Here is a 15,389-nt window from a genome sequence, read left to right on the forward strand (position 1 = left end):
TGCCCCTGGGTCTCTGCTGTTGGTGAGCTGTCCCTTGGGGTTCTGCCACTGTCCCTCATCCCTCCAGCGTGCCCTGGCAAACAGGGCTGTCCCACCCCCAGGGAAGGACTCAGTTTTTCTCTGTGCTGAATTTCTGCAGCTCAACAAGGCCCCGCACACCAGCACAGCCCACACCATCCTGCTGAGCAGAGACCAATAACAGTGTTAACCAGCAGAGCACCAGGAGCCTGGTGCTGTTGGCTTTAGGGTGACAGCAGCAGGTCTCAGGGCTTGGGAAGTGTTAGCACTCTCCGGTGGCTGTCACCATGCAGCAAAAAGGAAGGTGTTTCTCTGCTGGGTTGTGGGCAGGCTTCCCTTCGCTGTGCAGCCCTGGCAGCTCAGGTCAATGCTCAGTGTTGTGCCCAAGCTCTTCTTTGCATAGAGCAGTGCTGGGGAGACGAACCACCATGGCCAGCTGAGCAACGGTATCAAGGCACTGCGGTGACCATCGGCTAAGCAGTAGGAGGGCCACATGGATGTGGACCTGGACTTTTGCTTATGTCCCATGTGTCACTCTTGTTCCTACCTGCAAGCTCGGGTGCACCTGGGCTTAGGCATGTGAGCATCGTGCCCATGGGTGGCACAGGAGCCCTGGGCTTGGCTGGCAGCGGGGATGCCCCAACACATCACTCACCATTCTGGGCTGAGGGGTCATCAGCACAATGGGGTTGGGCAGGATAGGGTGAGAAGGGAAAGAAAAATAGAGCCCGGAGTCCACTGGGGAGGCGAAGCAGCTCTAACCGTTAGCACTATTTCAGTGAGCTTGAGGTGGGAGGTTACTGGCCAACCCACAGAAAGAAGCAAGGGGATTGCAGAAAGGAAATGAGTACGTGGCTGTTGCCTCAGGAGAAGCTGCAAGCCCTGGGGGAGCAGTGCCTTGGGACAGGAGCAGAGCAGCCCTGGGGTGGCTGGGATACCTGCAAAGCAGCATGAAGCACATGCTCCTGGACACAGTCCTACTGTTCCTGCTGCTTTCTGGTGAGTAGTGGGCAGGGGGGAGGGGTGGACAGGATCACCCCCATGCCTGTCCTGTGGGAAAGCTGTGGCCCAGAGACCACGGTGGTGTTTCACCCCAGACGCAATGAATGAAGTGTGGACAGTCCAAGATAGAGTTAGTCCTGGAATGTGAAGAGCTGGGAAAGGAAAGTGGAGGGTGAGGGGTTTTCCCCTACAGCCTCCTCTCTGCCTTATAGCAACAGGGCTGAGCCCTGTGCCACAGACAGGGCTTCTGGGTGGGGTGTTGTGCTGATCTGGATGGGTCCTGGTTTCTAGAATAGTGCCCGCTGCCTGGGATCTCTCCTGTGAGGCTCCCGGGGGGGGTGGCTGTACTGGCACATCAAGGCAGATGCGTTGCCTTTGCAGTTACCAGCTCCCACATTTGTTGTCACATTTTGAAGCCTGGCATGCCTTTAGTAGCACAAGAGAGGGCAGCCAGGGAGCCTCTGAGTGTGCTCATTTCAGACTGGCACCATCTCCGCCGTGGGCCAAGTGCAGGGTGGGGGGGCTGACGCTGGGTTTTGCTCCCCAGACGCCGCGGGAGGCCAGGACAGCTGTGACGGTGAGACCCCAGCCCACCTGGCCCCGACCGCCCCCATGCTGCTGCTGCTGGGGCCTCACCACCCCCTCCTGCAGCACTTCAGCGGGGGGACAGGATCGAAGAATGCTGTAACATCACGGTGGAGCCAGAGGAGAGGAACGAGGCCCCCGGCCTGCCCCTGGACCTGCCCCGTCACTGCGCAGAGCTGCGCCGCTCCACCCGCCCTGCCTGCCGCTGCCTGCAGGCACGCTGGCTCAGGTAGTGGCGGGGCACTGCAGGGCCCCGGAGCTGCTTGGGGCAGTGCCCCACTGTGCCCTGGTGCCTCACAGCACTGCCTGCCCCGCAGGTTGGTGCAGATGGCAGGGCCGGCACTGAGCGGCACAGACAGGCTGCAGGCACTGCACCTGAACGTCAGCAGAGGCCTGGCCCGCGACCTCCTCCTCTCCTTCTCCCCAGCTCAGGTGAGCAGTGACCGCTGCCATCTGGGGTCCCACACTGAGGGCTGGGCCTTGGCGCATTTCTTTCACCCCACACTTGCAGTTGCTTCCTGGACCTGCAGCAGCTCCAGCATCCCGTGCCGAGCTGGGCTAGCTGGGTGCACTGTGGAAGAGCCCTGCCTCTTTGGCCGTCACTCCCCAGGGAGCTGGCCCAGTAGCGGGCAAGTGGTCCAGAGGAAAATGTCAGACCGCATGCCTCCTGCCTGTCCCAAGGCACTTGCATGGCCTAGACATGCCAGGGGACCATGTCCCACAGGGTGACAGCAGGCTAGGACTCCCCCTGGGGTCTGCCCTCAGGTCTGCCCCTTGGCTGTTGAGCACTGGTGAGAAGGCTCTGCCCTCGGGCTCCTGGCAATTTTGCTCAGTAAAACCCACCTGAGCAGGGCTGAGTTTGTGCCTGGAGCAAGGCTGGTGGGCCCTGAGAGAGGCGATGTGGCCAAGTGGGACGCTGCCTGCAAGAGACCCCCATACCACTGTTCCTTGCTGCAGGGCCCCATGACAATCAGCTCTATGGAGGAGGGAAAAGCAGGCAAAATCCGTCTCCCTCGGGAGGTATTCCAGTCCCTGAGCAGCCAGGCAGCACATGTGGTGGTGACAGTCCTCAACATCAAGCAACTTGGCATGTTTGAGGTATGAGCTATCAATCATTCCCAGCCCATGCCAGCCACCAGCATGTGCTGCTGGCAGCACCGTGAGGCTGTGAGGAACCGTGCTGCCAGCTCAGCTCAGCCAGCGCTGCCCCAAACAGGAGGACAACCAGATGGGGCAGGTCTTGGATGACACTGTGGTGGGCATCATGGTGGAGGATTTGGACATCTCTGGGCTGCAGGACCCTGTGCATTTCACCTTTGCCCACCAGCAGCTGCCCCCTGTAAGTTGGATGTGCCCTCCCTCTCCCTGTCTGTCCACTGAGGCACAGGCTCACACCACTCTCCTCTTTGCAGAATGTCACCCCACTGTGCGTCTTCTGGGAGCCCAACAAAGGTATTGGCGTTGGTGGGGACAGGAGTGGGGCTCTGGTGCAGTGGGGTGGAAGAAAGTTGGTGGGAGGTGGCACTGGGTACCCCTGCAGAGCTGCCAAAAGCCTCTGGCCAGGGCGTGAAGGGTCCACTACTGTGCCATGGTCCCCACTGCCATGTAGAGTCAGCTGGGGATGCTGAGGGCTTTGTCCATGCTGGGAATGCTCTGACGCTGGGACATGGCCCTAGTATTCTGCTTCCTGCTGGGCAGGGGTGCCACAGCGCTATCGCAGCCAATCCATGGGCACGCTGTGTGCCACACTCTTAGCCTCTGTCCTGCTACCTCCTTCCCACCAAGAAGCATTGCAGCTCCCCCACCTGTGCTTGAGGGTCTCTGTGAGGTGGGATGGAGGGCTTGGCTGGAAGATGCTTTGCCTGGTGCTCACTGCTGTTGCGCTGTGCTGGTTGCAGGGCAGGCAGGTGGCTGGAGCACCAGAGGATGTGTCACACTGCCTGGGGACAAGGAGACAGTCTGTTCCTGCAACCATCTCACCTTCTTCACCCTCCTCCTGGTGACAACCCCATTCCCTACAGCTCCTGCTTTTACCCTGGCTATGCTGCCAGCCCATCCCTCAGCTACTTGGTCCCTCAAGTGTCACCACTAGCTGCACAGAGCCAGTCGTTTCTGCTCCCAGGCAAGCCCAGGCCTTTCTTAAAAACAACCTTCGGCCCCAGCTTCATGCCCTTCCCCTTCCGGCAGGAGCATATCAGTAGGGGATGTAAAGGGTGGAAGCGGACTGACTCTGGAAGCACTGAGACTCAGGGTCCCTTCCCTCATCTTGTGCTCACACCTCGAGAGAGGTTGCATCTCCTCAGATCTACCCCCACCTCCCCTCTCCCTGGAGATCTGAGGGAAAGACCTGAGGGTTCTGGGCTTGTGAGGTCCTGCAGCACCTCACCAGGAGTTCTCCTCCTGTGCTGCAGGACCCCACTCAGCCCTGTGGTTCTTGCAGCTGTAGCTAGGTTTTCTAGGCTGGTTTGGACCCATCTGACCCAGGGTGCACGTGTTTGGCAGAACCCGGCTCTGAACACGTCCATGGCACAGACGTTGGTGGCTGTGGCCAATACTGGCTGTGGGGTGGCTGTGGCTTTCTCCATCTTCACCATTGCCTTCTATATTTTCTTAAGGTAGGGTGTGCCAGTGGCTCCATGTACCCCGGCTGGGTTTGGGGGTGGGAGGGACATGGGCAGTCCCAGGCCTGGTGTATCTCCATGAACCCTCTGGGGTAAGGGGTGACCCCCAGGTGGGGGGCCAGTGCCAGGGGATGCTCCTCTCCCCTGACACTGGCAGTGCCTGCTGTGACCCTCCCCATTGTGTGTGGGCCCCCTCTGCCCCACTCAGCTGTGCCCCTGGCCTTTTCTGCTCCCTGCCAGGTGCAGCTACCAGCAATTCAGGTCTGAGGAGACCCTCCGCACCAACCTGGGGCTTCACATGAACCTGGTCAGCAGCCTGCTCCTGCTCAACCTGGCTTTCCTGCTCAACAGTGGGGTCTCCAGCAGGGCCATGCCGGGGCTGTGCAGTGCCCTGGGGGGGCTCACTCACTACTGCCTTCTCTGCTGCTTCACCTGGACTGCACTGGAAGGCTCTCATCTCTACCTTCTCTTCATCAAGGTCCTTGGCACCTACATACACCACTACCTGGCAAAGCTGTGCCTCATCGGATGGGGTGAGCACTGGTTGCTGGGCCACCCCAGAGGGCAAGGGGGTCAGTGGGTTACAGCCAGAGGGGACAGGGCTTTGCACTGACAGAGAGAATAAGCTCCCATCCAGGCTCAGCATAGTGAGTGGCGTTGCCCACGGGATTCAGGGCAGCTCTTACAGGCACCATCTCCTGATGACCCCATGATATTCTGGGGTCTTCCTTCCCACCCCTGTTGGAAACCTGCTCTTCCCAGCTCAGGCACTGTAAGTGGCACCAAAGTGGGTGACCCCATGGAGAGTTTAGGGAACACCTCAAGCCCTACCACTCCCTGATGTCGCTCCTCACCCTATCATGTCCCAGCAGCATCCCTTGTGCCTACAGCACTTGGGTGAACTCAGCTTTTCCCTACATTCCTGGAGGCCAGCACATGTGTGGATAGGATGGACAGGTAGAGACCCTGAGCTGGCTGCCTCACCTCCCCCTTGCCTCCCTGGCCTACCCCACAATGGTCTCCTTTGTTCTTCAGGCTTCCCTGCTCTGGTGGTGGTTGTGGCAGGAGCCATGGGCAGCTATGGAGAATACAGCATTCGGACGACGGACCAGCAGACTGTAGTCCACCTGTGCGTGGCATGGTCGCACACCACCGCCCACAGGGGTTGGGTGGCCCTTTGGCACAGGAAACAGTGACCTTGTCCTGCTGGGAGTGCAGCTGTGTGGTTTTTGTGTCCATCCTGTTCAGCTTTGCACAATGCTTCCTCTTTCCTAATCTTGATTGAAACTGAGCCGTGGTAACCATCGTGCAACAGCACTCCGGCCACAGGCACCCAGTACTGGGAATGCACAGCCACAGATAGAACCTTAGGTTGGGCAGGAGCAGCTGGGCAGTCTCACCAAGCCTGCTTAGTCATGCCCACAGGCCTCCATGACATGAAGGATGTCCCGGGTCCACCTGGAGTTTCCCTGGGCTTCGTCTCCCTCTGCCCTGCTGTCCCCCATGCTTCATCCTGGCCTTGGAAAGAATCACACTAGCATGAGGGCATCTCCAAACACATCCTCCAGAGGAGACCATGGGGGGCTTTTGGGGGTGCTGCCATGGAGGTGGGGGTAGCAGGTCTGCTGGAGACATTGCAGTTGTCTCATTTCAGGTGCTGGATCAATTCCGAACACCTCCTTGTCCACTACATCACGAACTGTGGCTATTTCAGCCTTGTCTTCCTCTTCAACACAGCCATCTTTGGGGTGGTGGCCTGGAAGAACTGCCACCTGTGGAGCACTGGAATGGTGCAGGGGCACTGCAAAGCCTGGAGAGTGGCCCTGGCGGCTGTGGGGCTTTTCTGCCTGCTGGGAGCCACCTGGGCGCTGGCATTCCTCAGCTATGGCAGCTCCTCAGTACCTATGCTCTACCTCTCTGCCATCCTGAACTCCCTTCAAGGTCAGAGACAGCTTGAAACTTGAGCGTGCTGGCTCCCAGGGCTGGGCTGGGAAGACATGGGAGGCAAGAGGAAGCTTGGCAGTAGTTGACCAGGGGTCCCAAGGCACCGACACTGTCTGGCACCATTGTGCCCTTCCCTTTAGCAGGGAGCAAAGTGACCCCACCAAACAACGGGTCCCAGCCACCAATGCTGTGCCATGCAGAGGTTGGAGAAGCACCCAGAGGAGCCCCTCTCGCTGCCACTGCTGAGTGTCCTTCCTCTCCCCGCAGGCCTCTTCATCTTCATCTGGCTGGTCGTCCTCTACTACCCAAAGATGGAGGAGACCACCAACTCCCTCTCCCACATCATGAGGAACGACAGAACCGTGGCTGGGTCACAGGGATAGCTGCTGGCTGGACTTCCTGCCAGTGAGCACACTTGCTGCCCGCGAGCTTTCAGCCTGAAGGACACAGCTTTCTGTGGAGGACAAGCACCCCAGCTGACCAGTGTGGTCCTGGCCCTCACCCATACCTCAGTTTATCCTTCGTTGGGTTTGATCCACCCTAGCAGGACTTTTTGCTTTGGCTGTCCTTTTGCTCCTAGGGGCCTGCCTTGGGCAGCACACAGCACCTTGGTGCAAGGAATCCCGACACTGCCCTTCTGTCAAAGTCCCTGCAGGCTTCATGGCCTCAGAAGTGCTCTGATCTTGTTCCCCAGGGACTCTTGCTGTGGCCCATGAGCTGGCTACCTTCATCCTGGATGGGGCCATGCTGATCTTTGCCCATAATTCCCAGCAGGAGATGGACTTGGGCACTGGACCAGGCCAGGGGTGAGTTTTCCTGCTGTACCCAGACTCTGCAGACCCCATGAGGGTCAGGTCTGGGAATTAGCAAAAGAGGTTTATCCACCAGGCATCTTTACAATACGGCCTCTCCAAATGAACCTGGTAGAATTCTTCAGGCAGTGGATCTGCTGCGCTTGTCTCCTGCAGAACACTGCAGCTAGTAGCGACTTCCATGAGGACACCACACTTCAGCCCATTGGGCACTAGGGTGCTGCATTCCCCATACCCTCAGCCAGCTGTGGCTGCTCCCAAGCTGCACTGTCCCCTCCATGCTGTATTACATCTCTGTGTGCAAGTAAACACCTATCATCTCAGAGAAAACAGTTATCTTGTCCAATCCACGTCTGTTTTAGCATTAAAACTTTGCTAGCTGTCTAAGCACTATGGATTTAGTCATTGATGTTTACAAGTCAACAATATTTATTATTGTCTTCATTTTAGGGATGTATAAGTGACCTAAAATCTTTCTAGCAATTTGCAGCCATTCAGGAGGAAGAGAGATCTGTATATGCACATACACATGCATGCATGCACAGAGCAGCCCTTTCTCTGCTAACGGTACATCATCTGTGACACTAAGAACTACACAAGGTGCAGTTCTGGTGGGCAAAGAGCTCCATCTCCCTCCATGCCTGGGTGACTCATTCTGGGGAGGAGAAAAGTAGCAACCTTTTTCCTCTCCACTGAAGGTTTCTGGAAATTTGTTCTCTATAGACGGGACCATTTTAGAAACACCACGTTCCCCTGCTCTGTGCAGTGGTGCCTGCCCCTTCCAAAGCCAACCATCTGCCCAGAGTAAGAAAGAGTCTGTGAAAAAAATCTTGTGGCTCTATTTGCTCTCTAGGCCAAGACTGCAGGCAGGGCTTGCTACAGCTGGGTTGCTGGATTCTGAAGAGCCCAACAGCATGCCCTACCGCCCAGGAGCCAGACCCCATGAGGCACCTCATCTCATCACCCTGGAGCAGCCCCTGCATCTCAGCTTTCCTGGGTACTTGTTTCACTGTGGGCCAGGAGGGGGTGAGAAGGTCCAAGGGATATGACAGGGAATAGAAATGTTCTGATGTGACTCATCCTTTGAGCACCATTTGAATCTCCTTCACCAGAACCCCTGTAAAGATGCAGGCAAGAGTCTCTGTTGCTGCTACGTTTATTTGGAAACAGCCATTTTCTACAGCGTCTGCCTCCTCATGCTGACAGCTGCGGCAGCCACAGCGAACACACCAAGCGCACACAGCAGGATGAGGCCCCCAGGGAGCCACAGGCTGGGTTCTGCCAAAGAGAGGAAAGGTTGGTTACAGGTCTGGGTCTCCTGAGCTGGCCATGGCTCCTGGCATGGTTCCTGCAGGCCAGTGGGATGTTTGGGGGCAGGAGGCAAGCAGAAGAGGGGGCTATTGACTGTGAAGGGCAAGAACCACCAGAGCTGGGATACTGTGGATCCCTGAGGGCACTAACAGGACTTGGTCACCCCCACCAGCCTCACCTGGGGCCTCCACCCACCTGCTGCCCAGGGTCTCCATTTAAAATCTTGCCTGGACTTCATGCTTGCTCCAAGCCATACTGTCAGCAGGTTTGTCCCCAGCCCTGTTCCTGGACTGCTGCTTAGATCTCCTAGATTGACCCTGGTGCTCAGAAAGATCCTGACTTGCTGGGTTGATTCAGAGTCCACCACTGTGAAAACCCAGCCTTCCTCACCTTGGGTGCTATACCTACACCCTGCTGTCTCTTAGATCCTTCCAGCCCCACTTCTCTGCTCAGCTTGACCTGTGCATTCTATGGGAACCACTTACACAGAGCTAACCCCTGTGCTGGCATGACTTCTGGAGCACGCCACGTGTGGATGTGATACTTGAAAAACTCCACAGTCCTATGCAGGGCAGTGATTTTAGTAGCCCTTTGTAATAATGTGACATTACCTAGACAGTGGCAAGGGTCTGAACTGCTGTCCTCCCAGGAGTGGCATACGTACCCTGCACGTCCTGTTGGTCAGCCCTGGAACGATGGCTCTCTGCTTCCAAGGAAGGAGCAGCCAGCAGGTGGATGGGCCCATAGGAGACAATCTTATTGTAGTCATCCGCCAGCGCCCGCTTGCTCCTCCAGTGTCTGGGGCATTGCTGCCAACAAAGCCAAGAGAAGGGAGGTGGGACCAGAGGGCAGGGGAGCAGTCCAATCCACAGGGCAAAGAGGAAGAGCTGTCCTGATACTCTGCCCCGTCAAGCCCCTAGAGCATGGGAAAGGAGATGGTTCTGAAAGAACCTTAGCCTGTTTCTCCCCAAGTCCTAGTGTAAAAGTCTCCTTCTGCAGATACCCAGCAGGTGGAAGAGAAGACAGAAAGGAGCTCTTTGGTGGGTTCAAACTCCTCTAACTCCAGTTCAGGGCCCTGAGGTGAGACCCTGCCACTGGACATCGTTTATCATGCTGAGGTACCTGAAACCAGAGCAGAAACCTTTCCACAAACAGTGAGCCCAGGGAAGGGCCCTCCCTGAAAGCTCACCTTGGCACAGGGCTCAGGACTGTCAGGGAGACACAGCCGGACACGGCAGTGCAGGAACACCTCGGAGTACCCCACAAACTGAAACATCTGGAAGCTGAACTTGGCTGTAGTGCTCTCTCCTATGGCATTCAGGTATGTCACAGTCTCGTCGTGGGGACACCTGGGACATGATGGGTGAGTCAGCAGGCAGAAAAGAAGGGAGTACATCCTGGCCTGGGACACCAGCAGCTCTGGTTTGCACCAGAGCACACAGGGACCAGGCGCAGCCCCCAGGCAGAACTGGACAGCATCATTTGTGTCTGGGTACCTGTGAGAATGTGTTCCCTTAGCACTGTGTATCATGCCCAGCCCAGGCTGGAGCTCCCACCAGTGAAGGAGCTGTTTCATATCTGGCTCTGTGGGGCCATCACCACTGGGCAAAGTGGGAGTGCGCCTGGTTGTGGCCTACATCCCAGATATCCATGTTACCAACTTTAGCTTGGCCACAGCCACCTTTCTGCATATCAAAGGCTGCCTGCATCCCTCCTTGCCCTTTGCCTCCCCAGCCAGCCAAGAGTGATGCTGGACATCTTGCAGAGGAAGTTAGATGAGGGTTAGAAGTGTGTGTGTTGGGAGGGGGGGGGCTAAATTCAGAGCAGTCTGAGAGCTCATCAAGCCTGGGCAGCACTTAATGGTGTCACTGTTCACAGCTCCCTCACAAACAACCTGTCCTCAGCAGCTCACAAAGACAGGCAACTGTGCTCATGGTGCCTGTGGCACAGAGACTGGGAGTGCTAGGGAATACACTGCTCACCCCTGCTCAATGAGCTCATGCCGCACATCCTGGTAGGGATCTGAGCTTGGCGTGGCCCAGCAGTCCTCAACACTCAGGAGGAAGTATCGGAGCTGATGCTGTCCTTCTATCTTCAGCATGGCATAGAGTGTGTCTGTGATGGGGACAGCTGTGGTCGGCAGGTTATAGGGCTGGAGGTAGGAGGGAGTCTTGTACAGCCTCATGCTGACATTGAAGTGCCCTTCTTTGACCACGAACTGCACCAGCCTGAGAAGAGAGGAAAGCTCGTGAGCACAGCAAGAAGGCAGGAGCTAAGTCAAGCCCGCAGTGCTGGCACAGGTTCCTCCAGGTTGCTGACCCTGGACATTTTCCCACTCTCAAGTACAGCCTTGCTGAGAGTTGGGCTTGTCCATCTGCACCACGTGCAGACAGGGGCAAGGACAGCTCCACAGTGTGTGCAGAGCTCTGGGGGTTCCCACAGACATGCTGGCTAGTGAGGGCTAGAAGAAAGGCTACCAGAGGTTCCTAACCTGCACCTCCACAGTGAGCATGTTCCAGTGCCCACTTTATTTTTTGGAGAATAGCAGAAAGGTAGATTCTACATGCCCCTGTCCCAAGCCCAAACATTATCTTGAAAAGCTATGTTTGGGCCCTCTCTGGTCAGAGAAAGAGAGGCACCCTGATGTGATATTGTTCTCAGAGCTCTCTGGTGGCTCCATAGGGCTCTTGCAGATCATCTCATTAAAGGCATCTATTTTCCCACAAGCTCGAATATACTATGTCAGAAGCAAGGTGAGAAGGAACCACTCACTTGTCGACAGCGGTGAGAGCAAAGGGCATCTTCACCACCTGCTCATAGGCATAGACGCAGGAGAAATGCACCTCCAGTTGAAAACTCCGGGAGATCACACTCCCGCGTACTTCCCGCTCTGACTCAATGACATTTGAGTATGACACATGGGAGCTGTTTTGCTGGAATGACACAGAAACAAGGTGTCCAGACCATGCCTCAGTCCATACACAGAGCTCAGCAACTCAGCTGTAGCTGCTCAAGGCCATCAGGCTTCAAATCCCATGTCCAGGGGCTACTGGCAGCCACCACCAGAGGAGGCAGGAGCCAGCACACAGACCAGAGGTGATAGCGCTCCTGTGCAAGACAGAGATGGATCACCGGTTCCTCAGCACCCTCCCTGGCCCATGAGAACCTGTCAGGTTCTCCAGGGGAGTCTGCGGAGCCCTGTGCAGTGGGGCCCCTGCCCAGGCACAAAGCAGCCCATGGCCTCTGGGGACAGTAGCTGTGTCAAACCCATCTCCTGGCTAGTGACAGATTCCACCAGTACCGTACATTTCTAAAGAATTAAGTGATGTAGCAAGAAGTTACAGCCAGGACTGCAGAGCTCAGAAGTTTGTGCCAGAAAGCTGAGGGCTGTTATCAGCTCCTAAAGAATACACTGAGACTTCCATGCTCTGCTGAACATGACAAGATGTGCTGCCAGCAGTGGTTTGGTGGAGGCAGAAAAGCTTTCTGATAGCCCCCCAGATAAGCCTTTCAAGGGGAAAGAGAACTTCACAGTGCCAGATACAAAAGGAAAAGTCTCCATGGCTTTCCCCTGCTGTCCCCACTCAGCACGTCTGTTCCTTTCATGGCTTCAGAACTATGCAGAGAATCTGTGATGGATCCTCACCTGAATTATTGATCCACAGGCAGTGTGATTTTCACCTGTGAGAGTGGCTGCAAAAAACCGCTCGCCCTCTTCTTCCCTTTCTGAAACCTTGCATGCCTGGTTCTTCAAGTGCACAAGTTCCCGGGGGATTTTCAAGAGTTCAAACACCTCCTTCCTCACCATCATCTTCATGTGCTCTTCCTCGCAGGCCAATTTTAGTACAACATCTGGGGGAAAAAGCCATCTGCAATAGCAATAAGAGGCCTGAAGGAGCCCTAAGTCAGCTATGGAATGGCACAGTCCCACTGAGCTCAGCAAACCCTCACCCCAGCTTTGTGGAAGGCTGCTGGTAGGGGTCTTCAGAAACACTAGGCAAAAGCAAAAGACAAACCTTTGGAAATGCACCAAAGCTAACGACTAGTTTTCTGATAGTTGCCTGACACCTGCACAAGTCCACAGCTGCTGATACTCTGAATGGACACAGTCCTCAAACTCAAGACACCACAGGCAGATGTCATGGGTCTGGTCCCTTCAGATGAGTCATCTACAGAATTGCTGCAGTCTGCCAAGGTAACCAGGCAGCAACAGCGATCCTCTATTTCAGATGAACAAGACACAATTTTGACCAGTGTCTGGAAGGAGCCTGCACTGTAGCTGTGCTGGAGCCTGTGTAGCTGCAAGGCAGCTGTGCTCTGCAGTATGCCTTGCTGACCTGATAGGGCTTCACCACAGCACGTCTTCTTGACAGCAAAGGTTTCCTTCCTACAGGAATTAAGACTGTTGGGGAGGAAGGAAATGGCCTGTGACTGGCTCTTGTATCAAACTGTAGTCAGGACATGGTGGCAGAGTTGGGGGGATGCACCCAAATCAAGAGCTGGGAGGTACTCCTGGGGCCCACAGTGGTAACACCAGTGCACCCTTCTCGTCACCCTTCTCTTTGCTGCCCGTGGGCAGACTGAGCTCACCAGCACCCCCAACCCTACCTTGGCACAACGCCCCTGTGAAGCCAGGTTTGCAGCTGCAAATGGGTCTGTCCTCCACCATCTGGCAGTCCCCCTGGTGTTGGCATGGGTTCAGCAGGCAGGTGTCTGAATTCCTCTTGGGACGCAGTGCAAAACCTTCCCTCAAGCTGTGAGGGCTCACCAGCTCACCTGCAGTGAAGGCAATGCAAGCAAGCTGAAATGCTGTAACATTTGCCCTATGAGAGACACAAAAGTGAATTCGCCCCACTGCTCACGAGGGCTGAGATCCTCACTCAGAGCAAAAGCAGGCACACTGCCACCATGCCACCAAATCTCAGGAAAAAGCTGCTGCCTTGGCTCGCCTGCGAGGATGTGATCAAGAGCATGGAAGACCTCCCCAGAATGGCCATAATCTGGACTGGAGCTCAGAAGGTAGCATCAGCTAGCATGGAGAGTGGTGGCACATCACAGCGTCTGTGCCTATCTCCATAGGTTATACACCATATGTGGCTGGGATGGAGAGTCCGAAGTTTCTGTCTGTTTTGATAGCTCTTATATGCCAGTTTGTGCCCTCCTGAGCATTGCTCCCTCATTCTCCTTTAGCAGCTTTCAGCAGTGCCCTGTATGAGGAACCTGAACACAGATCAGGTGAGGCTTCCACCTCTCCTTTCCATACTACCTGTCTGTGACCCAGCAGGGACAGTACACAATGAGACTCACTCTTGTTGCCTTCACACACAGCCAGGCATAGGGCAGAGACCAGCAGCAAATATGTCACAGTCCCTTCCTGTAAAAACAAGCAGGCTCTGGGTAACTAAGGTTTTCAGAATGCTCACTGGCGATGTTTGCAATCATTCAGAAAGAGCCAACCCTCAAGCATGGGTATGATAACTTCTGCACTGTATTTTCTCCAAAAACTACAGGTTCGATGGTATGAAGTAATTTCCTATCCCAAGGGGCAAAATCAGCAATCCCATCCCAACCCAGGACAATGCAATGGCCAACTACTGTCCTGAATTTAGGTAGCATATAGCTGAACCCAAAAGAGATAGTCAAGAAAGAAGGGGTGGGAGTAACCAGATCTCAGACAGCAGGGATGTGCTGGCAATGATGAAGCCATATTTCAGCATGAACAGGCACTCTGAGTAAAACCGCACAGCTGAGGCATCAATCCAAGCTCCCAACAGAGAAAAGGAATTTCTCTCTTCCCATTCCAGCCATAGCTTTTCATTTGAACAGTTAGGATTTGCAAAAGCATCTTTGCCTTTCCAGTAACCTATATCCACAACAACAGAGACAATGGGATTAAAAAACAAAAACAAACACAATCTTGAACACAACTAAAATTTATGTCATGAAGCCACAGACAAAGTCAGTCTCCCCCACTAGGTCAGATAACATGTTTCTTTAGAGAAATTAATGGCATGGTGCTGGATGAGTCCCAGACATTGGAGTCTCATCAGAGCCATGGATATGGGTCACTTGGGGCTAGTGGCTCTGACATGCTGCTGCCCTGCTCACTGCACATGCCCTCAGTGCAGGGCAAAGTAAGGCCAAAAGCTCTACTGTGGTCTGGCAGCAAATCATATATTCCCTCAGCCTTACGCTGAGCAGCTGTGACCACCAGAAATCTGTGCAAGGAAGGTTTATTCCCAGTCATGCTCCTCACTCACTGCAGCAGAGCAGGGATGGTTCGCAAAGCACCAATTCTACAAAACCCGGGGCATGCAGAGCCCCATCTGCTGTGGGGGCATGGCTCTCATGGCGCAATCCCCGAGCTTCAGTGGAAAACTGGTTCCTGCTGCCGCCAGGGCCATACTGCTGGCAGATACTGGCTTGTTCCCAGCTCAGCATGACAACCCTGGCAAACCTGGGAAGCTCTGCCCTCTGCTTCTGTGAAACAGGAGGTGCCTCTGCTTGCAAAGCCCCCTCCTGAAAGAGCCACCCATGGCTGCAGCAGCCTCAACACAAAGCTCTCACCTGTTCTCATCCCACTCACCATTGTCAGACCACTCCAAGCTCATCTACACACAGCAGGCTGGGTCCTTCTTGCACTTCCTGCTGCCAGCTTTATATCACCTCCTAGCAGCTCATCCTCTCCCCCACATAAACATGCTGCCTCTGTGATTGCACAAGAGCCAGATTACCACCGGTCAGCAGCAGACCGGGAAGAAAGGGCTCTCCAAAAGTGCGTCCTCCAGCATGGCCCTTCCGATTAGCTCAGGGCTGGTGAATGATGATGACCCAATTCACAGCCTTGATAGGACCCCAAGCAGGAACAGTGTCTGCAACAACCCTGCATCAGTAACATCCCCAGCAGTCTGGGGTTTTATGCACCCAAGTGCTTTTGTTGTACCTGCTTTTGACTCAGCAGTAACAACAGATACCATAGTGGTACACGCAAAGGCCAAGTAACTGTGTGTACTGAATACACGTGGTTTCACACTCACATGTACATTTGCTTTAGCTGATTTTTAATGACTTCTGAAATCTCAGATCTGTTGATACT

At 55.1% G+C, this 15,389-nt stretch overlaps 2 protein-coding genes across 5 annotated transcripts; one reads left to right on the forward strand and one right to left on the reverse strand.

Annotated features, from left to right (window-relative positions):
• The first annotated feature begins 37 nt into the window (after positions 1-37).
• Positions 38-7,374, forward strand: ADGRG3 (adhesion G protein-coupled receptor G3). 3 transcript variants are annotated; one of them, XM_040570880.1, is made up of 13 exons: positions 38-1,017; positions 1,568-1,597; positions 1,672-1,834; positions 1,923-2,037; positions 2,563-2,703; positions 2,822-2,944; positions 3,018-3,057; positions 3,504-3,604; positions 4,108-4,220; positions 4,467-4,759; positions 5,262-5,355; positions 5,881-6,167; positions 6,438-7,374. In XM_040570880.1, the coding sequence occupies exons 1-13, from the start codon at positions 969-971 to the stop codon at positions 6,551-6,553; spliced, it is 1,665 nt and encodes a 554-aa protein (XP_040426814.1). In that variant the 5' UTR covers positions 38-968; the 3' UTR covers positions 6,554-7,374. The 3 variants fall into 3 exon arrangements, with proteins under 3 accessions (XP_040426814.1, XP_040426813.1, XP_040426812.1); XM_040570879.1 differs by having other exon boundaries at positions 43-1,017; positions 2,822-3,057; positions 3,504-4,220; positions 6,438-6,575; positions 6,865-7,364; XM_040570878.1 differs by having other exon boundaries at positions 43-1,017; positions 2,822-3,057; positions 3,504-4,220; positions 6,438-7,364.
• A 748-nt stretch (positions 7,375-8,122) lies between these two features.
• Positions 8,123-15,106, reverse strand: LOC121076668 (uromodulin-like). Of its 2 annotated transcripts, none has more exons than XM_040571176.1 (9): positions 14,861-15,106; positions 13,601-13,667; positions 12,902-13,069; positions 11,940-12,162; positions 11,066-11,226; positions 10,276-10,521; positions 9,483-9,642; positions 8,958-9,102; positions 8,123-8,260 (listed from the first exon to the last, which is right to left on the reverse strand). In XM_040571176.1, the coding sequence occupies exons 3-9, from the start codon at positions 12,985-12,987 to the stop codon at positions 8,160-8,162; spliced, it is 1,122 nt and encodes a 373-aa protein (XP_040427110.1). In that variant the 5' UTR covers positions 12,988-13,069; positions 13,601-13,667; positions 14,861-15,106; the 3' UTR covers positions 8,123-8,159. The 2 variants fall into 2 exon arrangements, with proteins under 2 accessions (XP_040427110.1, XP_040427109.1); XM_040571175.1 differs by having other exon boundaries at positions 11,940-12,145; positions 14,880-15,104.
• Positions 15,107-15,389: the final 283 nt, after the last annotated feature.

Source organism: Cygnus olor, chromosome 12, assembly GCF_009769625.2.
Source record: "Cygnus olor isolate bCygOlo1 chromosome 12, bCygOlo1.pri.v2, whole genome shotgun sequence".
NCBI lineage: Eukaryota > Metazoa > Chordata > Aves > Anseriformes > Anatidae > Cygnus > Cygnus olor.

Bases quoted from the DNA above. Each gene is read 5' to 3' on its own strand.
- ADGRG3 (XM_040570878.1), top strand. From the start codon at position 969: ATGAAGCACATGCTCCTGGACACAGTCCTACTGTTCCTGCTGCTTTCT. The intron at 1,598-1,671 runs GTGAGACCCCAG...CCCCTCCTGCAG, and splicing joins AGGCCAGGACAGCTGTGACG to CACTTCAGCGGGGGGACAGG. The intron at 2,704-2,821 runs GTATGAGCTATC...TGCCCCAAACAG, and splicing joins AGCAACTTGGCATGTTTGAG to GAGGACAACCAGATGGGGCA.
- LOC121076668 (XM_040571175.1), bottom strand. The intron at 11,227-11,939 runs GTGAGGATCCAT...GTGTCATTCCAG, and splicing joins CCTGTGGATCAATAATTCAG to CAAAACAGCTCCCATGTGTC. The intron at 8,261-8,957 runs GTACGTATGCCA...TCTCTTTGGCAG, and splicing joins TGACCAACAGGACGTGCAGG to AACCCAGCCTGTGGCTCCCT.